Here is a 16,184-nt window from a genome sequence, read left to right as displayed (position 1 = left end):
AAAAAAAGAAGGCATGCCTCTTCCGGACTCATAGATAAAAAACCAAGTTGGATTTAAGTTGGCAAGGAAAGTTCTCGGCACCACCAGTGTTGGGCTTCCATCTCCCGGCGTCAAGGAGCGAGAGCGCCTCGAGAGCCAGAAGAGCTGAGGCTGTGGGCGCACGAAGGGCTGCAACACTGGGAAGGCGCAACAGACAAGACCGAGAGGAGCTCCACTGGCCGGACTGACGAGAAGAGGAGGGAGGGAGAGACGGAGAGAGAGAGAGGGGGAGAGAGAGCGAAGTAGAGGGCTGAGATAGATATCCTATCTCACTCTCTCAGCGGAAGTCTTCAGTGGATCGCGCCGCTCCAACTGGGTAAGCGGCGGTTATTGGCGGCTTTTACGCAGCGTAAAAGTGGGGGAGTGCCCGGAGGAACGGCGGCTTTGCTTGCATTTGTTTATTTATTTGCGTTCAAAAGCGCAAGTGTTGTGCAAAAAGTAAGCCTTTTATTAACCGAATCCACATCATAAACCCGAGAAGGTTCATGGTTTCATTTTTGTTGTTCTTTTGCAGCAGGAAAATGTCTAGTAAAACGACTTTAGCCTTACTCATCTTTGGAATCGTGATGCATCACAGCGTCAACGGCACACCTGCGGGGCTTAGTTTTCCCAGTGTTAGGTACGTACACTTTCATTCGTCCATTGAGTTTGACTTTTCCAGGTGTTGGGGTTTATGTTAGGGAGGGGAAGCAATGCGGGGTTGGGTTTTTTTTTTTTTTTTTTTTAGCGGCATTCAGGAGGAGGCAGACTGAAGAGCACATCCTCTGCACAGTTAACAGGTATAATAGCCTGATGGATCAGTGGATAACATCATGTGGCAGCCAATCTATAGGACTGCTGCTCAGTAAGCATGCAGCAGAGAGCGTCGGGAGGGAGATTTGGGCTGCTGGGGTTGAAGTACATGCGTTTTTACGCATTGATAGAACATTAATTGAGCAACAACTATATCAACTTTTTTTTTTTTTTTTTTTAGTGTTTCACTATAATTACTACGTGCTTATGAATTTTTTTTCTTTACAAGTGGTTGAACTTTACTGCGTTTTTTTTGTTTTTGTTTTTAATGAATCCAATTTTATGCAGAAGGTGAAGCTTGTTGGGCTGCGAATCTGATTTTTTTTCCTTTCCTTCCAAACTTGACAGTGACGTTTATGACGAGGATGGGAACTCGTTACCGTCCATGGATTACGACAGGGAGCAGATGGATGTGAGAAGTCCTTCATCGATAGCGGACGACTTGTATTCCTTGTATTACCCGGAGAAGAGGTGACTAGACTCACTTTTTTTTTTTTTAGTTGAGAGTCATCAGTGTCGAACACCCTCCATCACCGTGTAGTCCTCTTTATGTCCACGTCGTTTTATGTGAGTGTGTATTGTCAGAATGTCTATATCTTTGATTGAAATTATTATGATTTTGATTTTGTTTTTGTTTTTAGGTTGACGTTTAGGTCAATAAAAATCAGCAAATTTAAGATCTATGAATAGCAGGAAAGGGGAAATAAAGAATCAGTAAAAGCTTAATTCTTCTGAAACGACACATGAATCAATTGCAGTTTTAATTAAAAAAAAAATCTAAACAAGTAAAATATTCTTGTCATAGGCTATAAACATATAAATGAAGTTAAATCGGGCGTTTAAGTTAAATGCATTTCACCGATCTACACACCCTCTCTCTCTCATATTTAATTCTAAGCATAAGGCCAAGTCACAAATGACTTGTTAATGACTGCTACTGGTATTTTCTGCAGCGCAGCTATTTAAAAAAAAAAGAAGAAAAAAGACAAAGTGTTGCGTCTTGCGCTGGGTTTGTGGTGATTTCACTGTGTGGCTATCTATCATCCCAGAATGGAAAGGCATGCAGACGGCATGTTTAATAAAGCCTACAGGAAAGCGCTGGGTCAGTTATCAGCAAGGAAATATCTGCATTCTCTGATGGCAAAACGTGTAGGGTAAGAACACCTTCTTGGCTGTCACCTCTTCTTTTAATCTTAATGTTATCCATCCTGTGTGTGTGTGTGCGTGTGTGTGTGTGCGTGTGCGTGTGCGTGTGCATGTGTGTGTGCGTGGTCCTGGTCCTTTTAAATGCTCATAAGTCCCACTTATTTACACACCGCCTCTGTCTTGTGCTGCGCGCTCCCTCCCTCCCCCCACCCCGGGGTCCGGCCGTAAAGCTGGCGCCTCCGCCTTCCGAATCAGCCTTTATTGGGGCCATAATATCACCATGAGAACGCAAAATGGGCACTTGATTGATTTGGAAAGTGTCATTCTCTGCAGCCCGCCGGTGTGCCGTTAAAGGCGCACGGGGGGAGAATTATCCCTCCATGGCTTAAATTTATTTCCCCATGAATAATTTATGAGATGGAGTCCCAGTGATTTCCGATGGTAGGGGTGGGAGGAAAGGGGGGCAGAGGGAAGGATTAAGTCCTTATTCAGGTTGAAATGAAATATCAAAATACAAAAGCGTCTGCGGATGGACTTATGGTGAAACAGAGGGATGATTAAGTTGGAGATAAGCAACTAAAGGGCTGCCTGCTTCGATATGCAAGTGCATGTGGTGATTTTCTGTGGATGGTGCAAAGACAAGAACATGAATCAGATCCATCCGCAGCTCTTCAGGTGGCCATTGCACCCAAAAGACATTTATAAGATGGCACAAAACCCCTTTCACTCAAGTGTCCACCGCTGGTCAAACATTCAGGGAAGCCTTGGGCTACCAAAGCATCGATATGATGGAAGTGAAACCTGCCTCTCTTTCCCCTTGCCCTACCACCACTACCCCCCCACCCCCTCCTCCTCCTCTCTCTTCTCTCTCACATGCAGTGGGGGCAAGACACTGGAGGACAGCTCAGAGCCCCTGTCCAAGCGACACTCGGATGGGATCTTCACAGACAGCTACAGCCGCTACCGAAAGCAAATGGCAGTCAAGAAATACCTGGCGGCCGTCCTCGGGAAAAGGTATAGACAGAGAGTTAGAAACAAAGGACGCCGGCTCGCATATTTGTAGCACTGTCCTCTCCCAAACCTCGAAAAAAAAAAACACACAAAAAAACAAAACAACAAAACTTAAGTGTGTGCCACCCCAAATGAAGTCATCCTGAGATTTGAGCAATCAGTGGATTTTTTTTCTTTTCTGATTCCAAACATGTATTTATGTATAAGAGCCATTAAAGTCAATATTTTGATAAGAATATTGTTTTTTTTATTTGGTACTTAAAGCACTTAAAGGAACACATAACTACTTTGTGGGTCCATTTCTGTTCATTCTTGAGGAACAAAAAAGAAGAAAGCCTCTTTTTTTGTCTCCATTGATTTCTATTTACTTATGAGCTACCTAGCGAGAGGAGACAGTTGTTCACATAGCGCCGCACTGCAAACAGCTCTGTCTTTTAAACGTCCAGCCAGGAGACATGATTGTGTGGATAAATAAATTGTTTAAAAGACAATCAATGTATTTGAACGCTGCTTTTTGTAAAGTGACATTAAGAGTTTAGTTGTCTCTATTCACAACAGCCTTGAAGACATAGCTTTTCACCCAATCCTTCAAGACATAGACTTTGACGTCCTCCCGGATGAGTTTGAGGCTATTTTGAGAGAGCGGCTGAAACAGTTCTCTCCCGAATACCTGGTGAGTTGAAGGCTGCTCCGCTGAGGCCCATCGAGTTCTGGTGGGTGGCGTTTCACCCACCTCCTTTTTTTTCCTTCTCGCCCTGTGATCTTGTTTCAAACACTTAAACTCGTCCTCCTCTTCTCCTTCCTCCACCTCATTTGTCCTCCTGTCTCTCAGATTTTTTTGGCCTTTGGTCCTGACTGTGTGCGAGACACTCGCCCGGGCCAACTAACAATACATATCACGGTTGATGATAAGAAATTGCGTTAGTGGATCTGGACAAGACCAGATGAGTGCCCTGTTGGCCTTAAACACTTTCCGAATGCCACTTGATTCACTTTGATAAAGTGAAAATCCCCAAATCTGAGACAAGGACCAGAGTACTTCTGAGGTTGTGCTTTTCTTTGGTGGCGTTTACACAACCGAGCTGTCACCTTTGACTCGTGTTAAGTGCCAATCTTGTGTGTCTATCGAACAGTCTCTCTGCGTTTGGAAACTCCTGCTGAAAGATTTTTCTTGTGTCTCTCTGCCCATATAATAAGTATCATCTCCATCTAAAGCGCCATCCAGCAAATCTTTGAAAAAAAAAACAAAAAACTGAAATATATATATATATATATATATATATATATATATATACAAAGATAGAAAAGAAACGATACTTGTTACATGGATTGATTTGTTCCTGCTGAGAGACCTTCCGTGCAAACTGAAATCTTGTGTTCCTGAAATCTGGGTCTTATTGTGCTTCCCTCTTCTGTCATGTGAACCATTGTACAAACTACAGTAGATTGCATGATTAAAGTGACTTGCACTCGCCACCGTGCACGTCTGTGCAGACGACTCCAAGCCGATGGTTTTGCTTACTTTCTGACGACAGCCAACATTACAAAAAAAAAAAAAAAAATCCCCCTCCCCGGATGTTTCTGTTCCTCCCTATAACCAATGTGTCGACACACACTCTATGTTGAAGTCTGCTGCAGAATTATAAGAATGTGGTCCGCAGCTGGCTAAGCATTTCTCATGCTTTATCTTTTTGTGACCAACTGTGAAATTGTGTAAAGAGAAAGCGTTCCTACTGGGACGTTTGGAGGGGCCCTGCTGTGATTTATCCGACACGCTAACATTCACGGGGGGAGGGGGGAAGGAAAACGCAGTCAGACGTAGGGTGTCAACAACTGGAGAGAGCAGGGTGGGTGAAGCGGACCGCTGATCACTGCTGATTTTATTCACAGCAGAAGCAGAAGCTGGTGGATGTCAGACTTTATCCACATGGAAAGAATTTTTCTAGACGAACTGAGTGAGGGCAGAAGTTTCCCATCTGTGTTTCCTGTGTCAGTCCTTTTCTTTACATTTTGCTTTTGTTTTTTGCATCCCCCCCCCCAGGCTTTGTGACTCAAGGAGCAGTTTGCGGCTGTGGTGCCTTGCATCGACTATAAAAATCGCCATGAATCAGAGATGGCTATTTAGTGGCCCTACAATGCTGCACATCATCAGCGTACATTCCAAACTTCGGTTGTCTTTTTGCTTTTTGGTTTCACACGCATTTAGTAGGACTTAGTGGCTTTCAGCTCAGAAGTCAAACTTTTCTTTCTTCCTTTATGTTTTCTTAGCGTGTGTGTTTGTGTTTTGTTTTTGCTTTTTTCGCTAGAACTGCTTTCTGTTGCACCTTGACTTTTTAGAGCAGTAGGTATAAAGTTTTTTTGTGATGAGATAAAAGGGAAGAATCAGTTTCCCGCTCTATGATGAAAGCGCCGACAGCCTTACACAACTGAAATAATCTATATATATATATTTACTGTGTAGAAAGTGACTATTAAATTACTTACTCTTCAAATGGCAATCTGCAAGGGTCAAGACAATAAATGTTTAAAAAAAAAAAGTGTTGTAAGATTTGTATGAATAAATTTTTGTAAACAACAAAAAAAAAATTTGTCTGCTCTTTGGAGACAATCCCGTTCTCTGTAATGCAGAAGGTGTATGGTGAGAACAGGGTGTTACCACCAGAAAGAAGAGACATCACATAAAGGGTGGTGGAATAAGAGGGGCGCACACACAGTCAAATCAATAAAAATAATAAAGGTATAATAAAAGGGTTCTGAATCGCAGTCCCACTCCCAGTGTCTGTGGTGGCAAGACAGCCGCACCAGTTGGCCGAGGTGTCTGCCTCCTTTTTTTTTCTGAGGGCAGCGTGAGAAAAAAGGCGTGGGCGGGATCACCCGGGCCGCGGCGCACGCCGCCTCGCTGCACTTTACACCTCGCCGGGACTTCAGCCGCCACGGCCGGCCGGGTGCAGCACTAGTGGGAGAGTTGGCGGGTCTCGGCCGCTCCGTTCCAGGCCAAAGACAACAATGTTGAAACGCGTGTAATGAACTGCTGACCATGAACACTTGCAATCAATTTACAGACATTCATATGTTGTTGTTTTTTTGTTTTTTTTAATGGACGGACGTAAAAAGGAGCAATCATTGCTGAACGCCTCTCCAATCATAAGGAAGATCATAAGCATGTCCCTCGTATGAAACATGCCCTCAAGCACCACTAACAGTGAATCTATATTTGTGATGAATTAGTTCATTATTCAATAATTCGATTATTAAACGTCAAATTAGTGTCTGAACTTGAAACTGAAAAATATCCATTAAGATATGAAGCCAGAGCTTTGTAGCAGCAAGAACAGCTCAGCGGCTTACTAACCAAAATATAAAAATCAAACAGCAGAAACAAAACTTCATGTAGAGAATAGCCTGCAAACCAAAGGAGAAAAAGGATTTTTACCCCGTTTATGATACAAACGCACTAACTGTGCTCATAGCCTCTTTCCAACTTCTACAACCTTTCGGCAACACCGCCATCATCCCCATAGCTTAACAATATTATTATACTTTTGTGTCAATCCAAATTAAATTAATGATCTCAAATAATATCCCCCATTCTCATCGTACAAAAAGGTCACGGCAGGACCTTTTCTCCACGTTGAAGGCTTATCCGCACAGCCTTCCCGGCAGACTGTCTTGCAGCTCTTCAATTACAATCACATGGCCTGTGACTGTGAGTGGTGGCAGCGGCGTTGCACGGTGACGTGCGATTTGGGATGCCAGACCGGCTGAACAAAGCCGCCGTTGTCTCTGTGGGCTGGCCGGTCTGAGCAGCGCGACCGCCGCGGACGTGATGGCAGGGCTTTGATTTTGTGGGTGTGTGTGACCTGGGCTCTCAGAGAAGTGCAGGGGGAGGAGATGATCAATGGGAGTGATCTGATTCCTCCGCTCTGTGCCAGACCTTGTCTTAACCCTGCTAACCCAATCAGGCAGTGTTGCCAGGAGACCGGGGCCCCAGGAGGATGTGCAGCGATGGGGCGGAGTGTCGCTGGCCTTCCTGGCCACCAGAAGACATGAACGAATATATGTGCACCACTCAGAAGGTCTCAGCTTTGTTATCTTCTGTCTGCACAGCCGACGTGCAGAGGTACCAATAAAAAGAGGCTGATTTATGTGTGTGAGACATATGATACACACATGAACAGTTTACTGTAGGGCAGGTAAGAACTAAAATGATTTTTTGGTAATACGACTGAGGGTCCATTCTTTGACCAATAAGTACTTCTCTTTATCTGTCTTGATTATTATGCGATATATAAAATGACTACCATTCCAGCTCCAAGCCTGATCAAAATGCATTGATTGTTTTTCCTGCATTTCATTTCCCCCTACAATGGCACGTAAAGAGGCGGAAGCCGTGCCAGGGACTGGCTGCAGCCGCTATATCAGCGTTGGCATCGAAATACAGAAATAGCGCTCGCTTACGTGAAGCTCATTTATTCTGAACATAAGACTCCAAGGCATTGTGCGCAAGGGTGACATTTCTAAATATTCCACGTTCAGTTTCCACAAGGTTGTGGGAAGATAAACTACAGGAAGTTGTTGCTCCCGAGACACAACTGGAGGATTTAGAGATGCAGGATTTCACAGGAGCTCCAAACATCTGAACATCACTCTGCTTAAAAAGCCTTTGACCAGACTTGAGTTTATAGACTGAGGCTTCAATCTGAGTCCTTCAGCTAGTGAAAGGTTGCCGGGAACCTCAGACTGTTTCTGCTTTGCTGCCGGTGGCCGACTGATCCCTGAGACGCCTCCGTGTTCAACTCCTTCGCTGCCACCAACCCCGGGAACCTCCCCGTCTCCCCCAACACTATACACCCCCAGCCCCTCCAGGGTGGTAAGTGACTGACAGCTTTCTGGAGGGGGAATCCACATGGAGCCTTTTCATCAGTGGCGCCCCCTGGGCCCTGCTTGACTGACTGTGGCACGGTGCAAAAGTTCAGCTTGTGTTAAAAAGGAACTGCTGTATATCCACCAGTGAAACGCTCAAACGTTTCATGTCTGTGTTGGCAGACCTTTGATAAAAAAAAAAAAAGGTACAGACTATGGTGCAAGATAGATAGATAGATAGATAGATAGATAACTTGCTGTTACTTGATTTGTTATACTTGTTAATAAATCATATTCCACAGCAGTTCCCTGCAGCAAAACTTGAAAATGGATTTTAAAAGCTGAGCAAAAAGCAAACAGACCCTTTTCCACAAGTCACCGAATCGTGGTAATCGCAGAAACAACACTGATAATAATGAACAACTGGGCAATTTTCGGTCTCCGAATCTGCATTATACAATGCAAAGCCCCATTTCACTCACATCAAAGGGTGTGCGTCCTCGAAGAGAATAAGAAAAGCCTGTATCAGCTGCCCTCACGTCAAGCTGAAGTATCTGCTTGTTTACCTTTGAAATAATTATATAAGCCATATCTCGAGAGTAAATTGGTGTCTTTATCACAGCAATCAGCTCAGCTGCACAGTGCCCGGCGCTCCCCACACATGCACCTCCTCCCTCTCAGTCACGGCCAGTCTGGGTTCAAGGGTCAGAGTGAAGGGAGCATGTACCTGAATTTGGACTGAACGCTGCACTCATTACCGGGCCGTCATCTGACCCCTGATGTCATTTTCCTCACATCATTAGTGCTCCAGGCAACACACACACACACACACACACACACACACACACACACACACACACACACACACACACACACACACACACACACACACACACACACACACACACACACACACACACACACACCACCTGTGCCATTAATATGCATCCACTGACGTCACGCCATCGATCCGTCCATTAGCGCCGGGTATTACCTCATGAAATCATCCCTGGGAGGGAGAGAGGACAGCGGCTGTTAACTTTGCCGGCGTACAGGAGGAGGTGCAGGTCACAGACACTTGGGGAGATCTGGCAGACGTGTACACAATTAAATCACGCCCTCCTCGACACTTTGCTCCGCTCAGAGTTGGGAGGAGGAAAAATAACAGAAAAATTATGGCGATGAAGTGTTCTGTTGTGACGGCTTCTTTTTGCGTGTGTGTGTGTGTGTGTGTGTGTGTGCGCGTACGGACATTCATCATTCACCTGACACCAGCGAGACGGCGGTGATAAATCAGAGGGGGCCGCCCGCGCTAAAGATAGACGCAGAGTTAATTCATCTCGCTCGCGCCAATGTGGATATACCTGTCTGCTGCTGCTGTAAGGAGGCTCGCTGCCAGCGGGCGTAAATCAGATGACGCAATCGCAGCGGGTTCACTCGTCTCGAGCAACGGACAATTTTTACACTATTAAGTAGCCCATTAAAAAGCTATTGTTTGCTTTGAAAGTCCGTCATTGACTGGCTGACTCAAACTTTTGAATGAAGACACTAACTCGGCAATGAAAACCCCATTAGGATTAATTTAAAATCGCACAAGCTCAGGACAAAACACAACTATTGGCCTCTCACTGGCAGCCTTTAAGTCTCGGCTGACTTAAAAATAGTTTTTTCATTCAACATTTTTAAAGAAGAACAAAAGTGACAGCACAGGGGAGACAGCAATTGAATTGAACTGGATTGATTAGAATTAATCAGAATTGATTTAGAGTAGCTTTAAAATGAAAACCTCATCCTAAAAAAAATGATATGTGGCCAGACCTGTATCATTTCTTGACACAGCCTGTTCATTCTACTCGCTCTTCATCAGCGCAGCAGTCAGTTTGAACTGGCATTTCGGGGAAGGCTCAACGTATTCGTCTTCATTTTCAATTCCAAGCCTGGCTGCCAAATCCTGCCGCAGCGGCAGCCTAACGAGCGTTCACAGATTGATTTAACCCTTCTAAGTGGCCACCTCTGTAGCGACACGCAAAATAAATAGATGACGAATAAGGGAGGTAATCAGATATGACTCAAGCCGAGGCCTAGCTCTAAAGTTAACCAAGCAGTATTTGCCAGGCCATTGGTGTGAGTGCTCCTGGATTCATTTTGTGAATGTCATCCCGATGAGACCGGGGCGAGTGAGTCATACACGTCCCATCGGGAGCTGGTGTTGATTAGAGGAGGAGGAATTGTTTGCTTGAACCCAAGAAAACTTTGGCTCAGACAGGTGCGGCACACAAAAAAACTGCTCCTTGCTCACTTATCACGCAGCTGCTGCTTATACAGTTTGTACGCAGGATTAACGAGTCCCCTCATTTGTCACCCATGGGTCCCCATTTCCTTGAAGATGCTGACTTTGCATTGGGTTAACTGCCAAAAATAGCAGCAGGTCTGTTCCTCGGACAGCCGGCTAATTGACAATTAATCAGCAGCTGACAGACCTTTTGTCAATTAAACATGCATAATTACACTGGAGTTGGCTGACGGAGGACAACCTTTGGCTGTGTGACAGAGGCAGATTCGTGGGCGGGCCCAGATCTGAGCGAGAACGCCATCGTTCATCTCCCGCCCCGGCCTGCTTCATATGTATCTTTAATATCTCCAACTACTAAAATAGAGCGTCTATCTTTAGCCGCTCGCAGTTCATCTCAGCAGACTAAAATAATGTCTCTCATCTCCTCAGATTCCTCCCATGGTGGTGCTGACGGGCGGAAGTTGTCGCCAAGGCAGCAGGACAGAACGACTGTGAGATCGAAATCATGTCATCAGGTGCACAGCGTTGTTTTGTTGTTAGTTAAAAAAGAAACAAACATAAAAGCACCCAAAAACACAATACTAGGAGAAAATATCGCAGATGGTAAAAAAACAAAACAAAACACCAGGAGCACATCTGCAATAAAGGTTTAAGTCGACACTTCTGTGGTTTCACTGAGGCTGAAAGTCCTGAAAAATGCATGACGCTCTCTGTAATCGTTCCTGCAAACAGAGGCAGCGGCAGAGAAAAACAAATTCACAGCTGAGCAACAAATATCACCTTATGTCTGAATCAGCACCATTACCGTCTGACAGTGAGCCACATTGTTAGGCTGGGCTCTTATTAAAAATGACAGAGTCTCACATCCGCTTGAAAAGGCCTGAATCATTCAGCAAAAGCCTTTTCCTGAATATTTAGCAGCATACTCCCGGGTGTCATTGTGTATGTCTCCCTCTCCCTCTTATGTCCTGGCACTCCATTTGAACCCATCTAATTGCATCATCTGTTTGTTTGCGAGCATCTTCAAGTGCCAGTGTGCCTTAAGAGAGGCTTTTTTTTGTATCGCATCCTAAATGGGGATTTGCAATGTAACAGACTTTAGTCGACTTTAGTTCAACAGGACTGTATGGGCACATGGACGACATCCTTTTTTTTTGTTTGTTTTATTGTTATTACAGATTAAAATAGATCTGTGAAACTAATGATGAAAAAGAAAGAAATGAATGAACTTGCCTCACTTTCATCGCGTAGCACAAGACAAAAAGGCTGAACACAGAACAGTTTCAGATGTGGGATAAGGTAGGTCAGAGAATCAAATTAAGAAAAAACAAAACAAAATCGCTGCAAAAAGCAGGAGAACTATTGTGGGGTCGAAAGAGCAGCAGCAGGTGCAGTGTGGATACTGAAGAGCAGTCGGGAGGCGATTCAGAGGGAAAAAGACGAAGGATGAAGATTTAGATGGATTGTGATGGGAATAAATCCCTGGCCGTTCATGTGAATTCCCTCCTCATGCTCAGTGTTTCTTTTTTTTAACTGCGTCTGTACGCCCCGTTATGAGATTTTCCACACCATTGCAATAGGTAATTGGATGAGGCTCTCTCAGTAATTTACTCTGGACCTCGGTGAATAATCGCCCAGTCTGGCCCACAGGTGTTAGGAAAAACACGAGCCTGGCGCCTCCCGCAGCTGAAGGGGGCCGCCCACAACCCGGCGTGGCTCTTAATCTGTCCTAATCTGCACTGCTGTCCTCGTGCCGGCCTGAAACATCTCTCTTCTCGACAGAAACTCTTCTCCGCTGTTGACAAGAAGGCTCGCGGATATGTCCGAAGGCTGCGCCAAAGTGGGTAAATATTTAATGGAGTCGGGGAAAGGATTTATGCGCCGCTCTTCCTGGGTATTATCAGACTGCGAAAAGTTCTCTGAGACATCCTGGACGAGAAACAGCGCAGCAAATGGCCTCGTGGTTTTATTTTGTTGCCACTAATGTGTTCGCAAGAAGAGCGTGTTGATAAAAAATCTAAACCAATAAACACACAGTGCTGTGGCCTGAAAACCCCAGCAGAACCCATTAGAAATCGCCACACCGTATGCTGATGATACTGTGAGTTACTGCATCAATCAATATATTGGAAATCTATTTTGAGGAAAAGGCAGAAAATGACCATGAGACAGTGACTATGAGCCTGACGTCAGACGGGTTTGTAAAGTGGGACGGGCCGGCGACGCCCCACCAACTTTGCCGCACAGCAGACACGGACGCCGACGGTGTAATTTGACGGCCTTGCCTCTGATCAGAGTCCTTCACTGTCTGCTAGCTGTGCCTTGGTTACATCTTGTACACGCCTCACAAATTTTTAACTTAAGATTACGGCGAGGATAAAAATGTCAGAACTTGATTTACGGCTAAAGTGATTCTACCCCGGTGACGCTCACAGGCGAGTGTGGCTTTTTCCTCTCTTTCTCTCGTTGCACAGGCGGAGCCCTTTCACAGGGTTAAACCTTAACAATGAAGTCGCTAAAGCAAAGACCCAAAGTCAAACATGAAGGTCAGAGGTTTGCATGGCTGTTTGCGTTGCGTTTAAGTGTTAAAAAAAATAAGAGGCAAAGGTGGATTCATTTGCAAGATGCAGATTTGCTAATTGTCTAAAGACTCTGTGCTATTTTGCTGTGGGGCTGTTCTCAGTGGCAATTATGCTAATTATGCTGCATTAATTAAAGCACAGTGCTAATAATATGCCTCTTATTTCCAAGAGCTTTAATTAAAGATTCAGGCAAATGGACAAAGATCTATCATTCAGTGTGAACTGCTGCAAAAGCCACTGCTTCAATATTAAACTTCTCTTCTGGTCCATTATTAGAAGATGTGAACCTGCTGCCTTTTGTGATTCAAATAAAACAGGCGTATCCCGACTGAGCTAACTTGAGAAATTGTTACAATGCCCACTTGCGTGAGTAAGACATCCGACCGGAGCCAGGGTGGATTTTTCAAGTGTTGTCAGCTTGCTGAACCTCAGTTTCTGACAATGATTGAACACATCTGTCGCTGTAAATATCACAGTATCCAGAGGGTTCCTGTAATACATCTTTAGGTTTTGCCGTCACTAAAGTCCAAACATTGTCACTTATTTACTTACACCTAACGTAACATGATGTGGAAGATTCTGAGATAATTACGATGCAACCGGCGCTGACGTTTGAGGCTTCGGGGGTGGGAGTGCGGGGAGGGGTCGCGGTCGAGCCAAGCGGGCTTGATTGAAATGAGGACTCTGCTGGTGGAGAGCTCTCCTGTAGCGGCGGCCGCAGGAGGCTAAGTGGTCTTTGTCATTTAGCACAAGGCCTGCCAGGGTTAATGGACACGTGTTTTGATTTGTGCAATTACACAAAGCAGTGTGTGGGCTCGGTTCATCACTGCGTGATTTAGTCATTTGTTTTTGGGGGATGCTTTTTAAGGCGAAACCGTATCAGTCGTTATCGACGCTGCTTTTTACTGACTGCAGTTTACGTCACAACAGTCTGCAATATTTTTCGCCAAGACACTAACAAACCCACTATTTTTCAGACTTTTATTGTTAAATTTTACGACTTTTGTTTCTCTTTATGACTATCTGCAGTTTGTTTTTACACACTGTACTCCTGCCTGATTTGTTCATTTGAAACCATTTGTAATCCTGTGATGATAAAAATGCATCCATATAAAAGCTCAGGCTTGACAGCGTGATTAGTAATAAAGTGAGTGAACGTTTCATATGGATGGATGGATGTAACAGAGGCTAATAAATACATAAGTGCATATTCAACCCTTTAAGACGACCTTCTCTTTCATATCAAGCTTGCGCCTGAGATTCACAACCAGGGAAGCAAAGCAGCTGCAAAGACGTCAATTGAGATGTCACGCCTACAGTATAAACTGCACGACGAGTGAATTTCGACAAATGCGGTATTTGTTTTTTCAAGGTTGACTCGATGAAACTCTGTTGCAGTATTCTTCGATAAAAATGTGTGTTTGTGTGTGTGTGTGTGTGTGTGTGTTGAAACCTCCCCTGACTGCAAACACCTTTGATGCAACTCACAGTGGCTGTGATCACTGTTGTTACTCCTTGTTTGCTGACAACAGGAGGCCAAAGATCAGGGGCCAAAGTGGCTTTAATGATCAAACTGTACAAGTGAAGTTTACATCTTGTCTTTTTTTTCAGGGAAGCTGCTTTGCTTTCTGCACGTCTTTCGCACACGATATTCTCAGTGTCTTGCGTCATGTATGCGCTGCTAGGTTGTGTGCGAGGGGTGCAGTTGTTTCTCAGTGTGCCATGCATAATACATGGCGTGGGGAGCTTCTTCTTCTGCGGTTTACAGGCGAGCTGGTACACACGTTACAGTTTCATCTGCTACTGGTTTATTTCATCACGGAACGTGTCAATAAAGCTGCTAAAGTTGTTTTTTCCAATAATCCGATATTATTCCCACAGACGTCACAATCCCCTTTTGCTGGATTCTGTTTGCAACTTATTTTGAGTGGTGATTAAGTAAAAGAGGAAGACCTGAATCTGTTATCAGAATCAGAAACAGCCACATCTAAATAGAATCATGAACATGCAGCATGTGCGGTTCCTTTCGTTTCCAACTTCTTAGCTGATCAAAGCGGAATTCAATTTGAAAAAAAGATCATTAATGCTTTCCATGGTTGCTTCATTAAGGCGCGTCCACCTGCCACGTTTTCCAGCTCATTAGCAGCTCGCTACTTATAGCCGGTGCTTGAGCTTGCAGCCAACGTAACACAATGGCCCCATGGGAGAACAGGTGACCGGCCAACCGGAGGTGTTGATGCTTGCAGATGAATACCAATTAGTGTGCGAGTACATTCTTTCCATTTTAAACACGCCAAGGTGAGCGCCCGCGGCATCAAACGCCGAAAATAAACTATCAAATAAATCAGGAGACATTTGGCAAGAAATGGACGTGAATCTGCTTTGAGGAGCAACACCGCTCTCGCGTGCATCTCCACTATTCCGGACATGCAATTAACACCTCCGTGGAGAAGGAATAAGAGGCAACCAATTAGGCTGCAATGATTTCCATCAGGACTGGGCGTTGAAATGAAAGGAGATACTGTGCAAGCAATTACCGTTCATTTACTGATGTAACGACAGCACACCCCACACCCACCCACACATCTTCACCCATTCAGTCAAGGCCGACTGCACCATTGATCTGACCAACTAAATCTAAATTAATGTGTTGCAGCCGCACACAAAGCACTGCGGGAGAAACAGCAAGAGGGTGGAACGCACCGGAGACGACGCAGGAGGGACTGGAGGGACAGTAAAGGTGGAACCATGGTAGTTAAACCTTCTAAAAACGTGGTAAAAATGACTGGGAGCCCCTATGATTCACTCATGTGGCTATTTGTAACTTTATTTTAACCGTATTTGAGGAACAAAGACATATTTCTCAATTTATTTTAATTAACATTTCAAATTGAACAAGAGAGTTTTACTAATTGATCAAAATCTTCTAATGTCTTATGTCAAACATGTTTCATGAGGACTCACAGGCCTGCTGACAGGGATGCCATGAGTTCACAGAGCAAGTGCTGACAGGCTGAATCGAATTACAAACAGGACAACTGGAGTCAACTTTTCCATTTGGCCGTCCGCGCTCGAGAAAATGAAGGTGGCAGGAAAAAGTTCCCTCCCCCCCTCCCCACTCCCTCCCCCGACGTGGGAGCAATCAACGTGAGTCAGCCGGGCGACGGGGCATCCAGAGCTTTTCAAATTCGTTTAGACCACGACTGGAAATGGAGCCTCGGGTTTGTTGAGTGGTGATTAAAAAGCAACAGATGATCCCTGTGATCAAAGCTGCGGCAAGTTCCCACGCCTGCCAAATTAACAACACCTGATATTTCCACTGGAGAGCATCCATTATGAAATGGGAACAAAAAAAAAAAAATCAACAAAAAACAAATGGTGGTGAGTCTGCCTGTGAGTGTATTCTAGAGTTAATCACGAGCTTGAACTTCTAGTTGCGATTCACCCGCCTTGCAATA

The 16,184-nt window shown here is 44.7% G+C and overlaps 2 protein-coding genes across 8 annotated transcripts in view; one reads left to right on the top strand and one right to left on the bottom strand.

Moving 5' to 3' along the window:
* LOC142902379 (tyrosine-protein kinase yes-like) overlaps positions 1-16,184 on the bottom strand; it is a 49,147-nt gene that overhangs the window by 16,368 nt on the left and 16,595 nt on the right. The window lies entirely within an intron of this gene.
* adcyap1a (adenylate cyclase activating polypeptide 1a) lies at positions 227-5,451 on the top strand. Of its 3 annotated transcripts, none has more exons than XM_076047395.1 (7): positions 227-355; positions 554-658; positions 1,180-1,302; positions 1,881-1,985; positions 2,857-2,991; positions 3,547-3,661; positions 5,030-5,451. In XM_076047395.1, exons 2-7 carry the CDS (start codon positions 561-563, stop codon positions 5,036-5,038), a joined length of 585 nt encoding a protein of 194 aa, XP_075903510.1. In that variant the 5' UTR covers positions 227-355; positions 554-560; the 3' UTR covers positions 5,039-5,451. The 3 variants fall into 3 exon arrangements, with proteins under 3 accessions (XP_075903510.1, XP_075903512.1, XP_075903511.1); XM_076047396.1 differs by having other exon boundaries at positions 347-477; XM_076047397.1 differs by lacking the exon at positions 1,881-1,985.

Source organism: Nelusetta ayraudi, unplaced genomic scaffold (assembly GCF_046127955.1).
Source record: "Nelusetta ayraudi isolate G7.1 ecotype Tasmania unplaced genomic scaffold, CSIRO-AGI_Nayr_v1 ptg000094l, whole genome shotgun sequence".
Classification (NCBI taxonomy): domain Eukaryota; kingdom Metazoa; phylum Chordata; class Actinopteri; order Tetraodontiformes; family Monacanthidae; genus Nelusetta; species Nelusetta ayraudi.
This window is presented reverse-complemented; position numbering and strand designations above follow the sequence as displayed.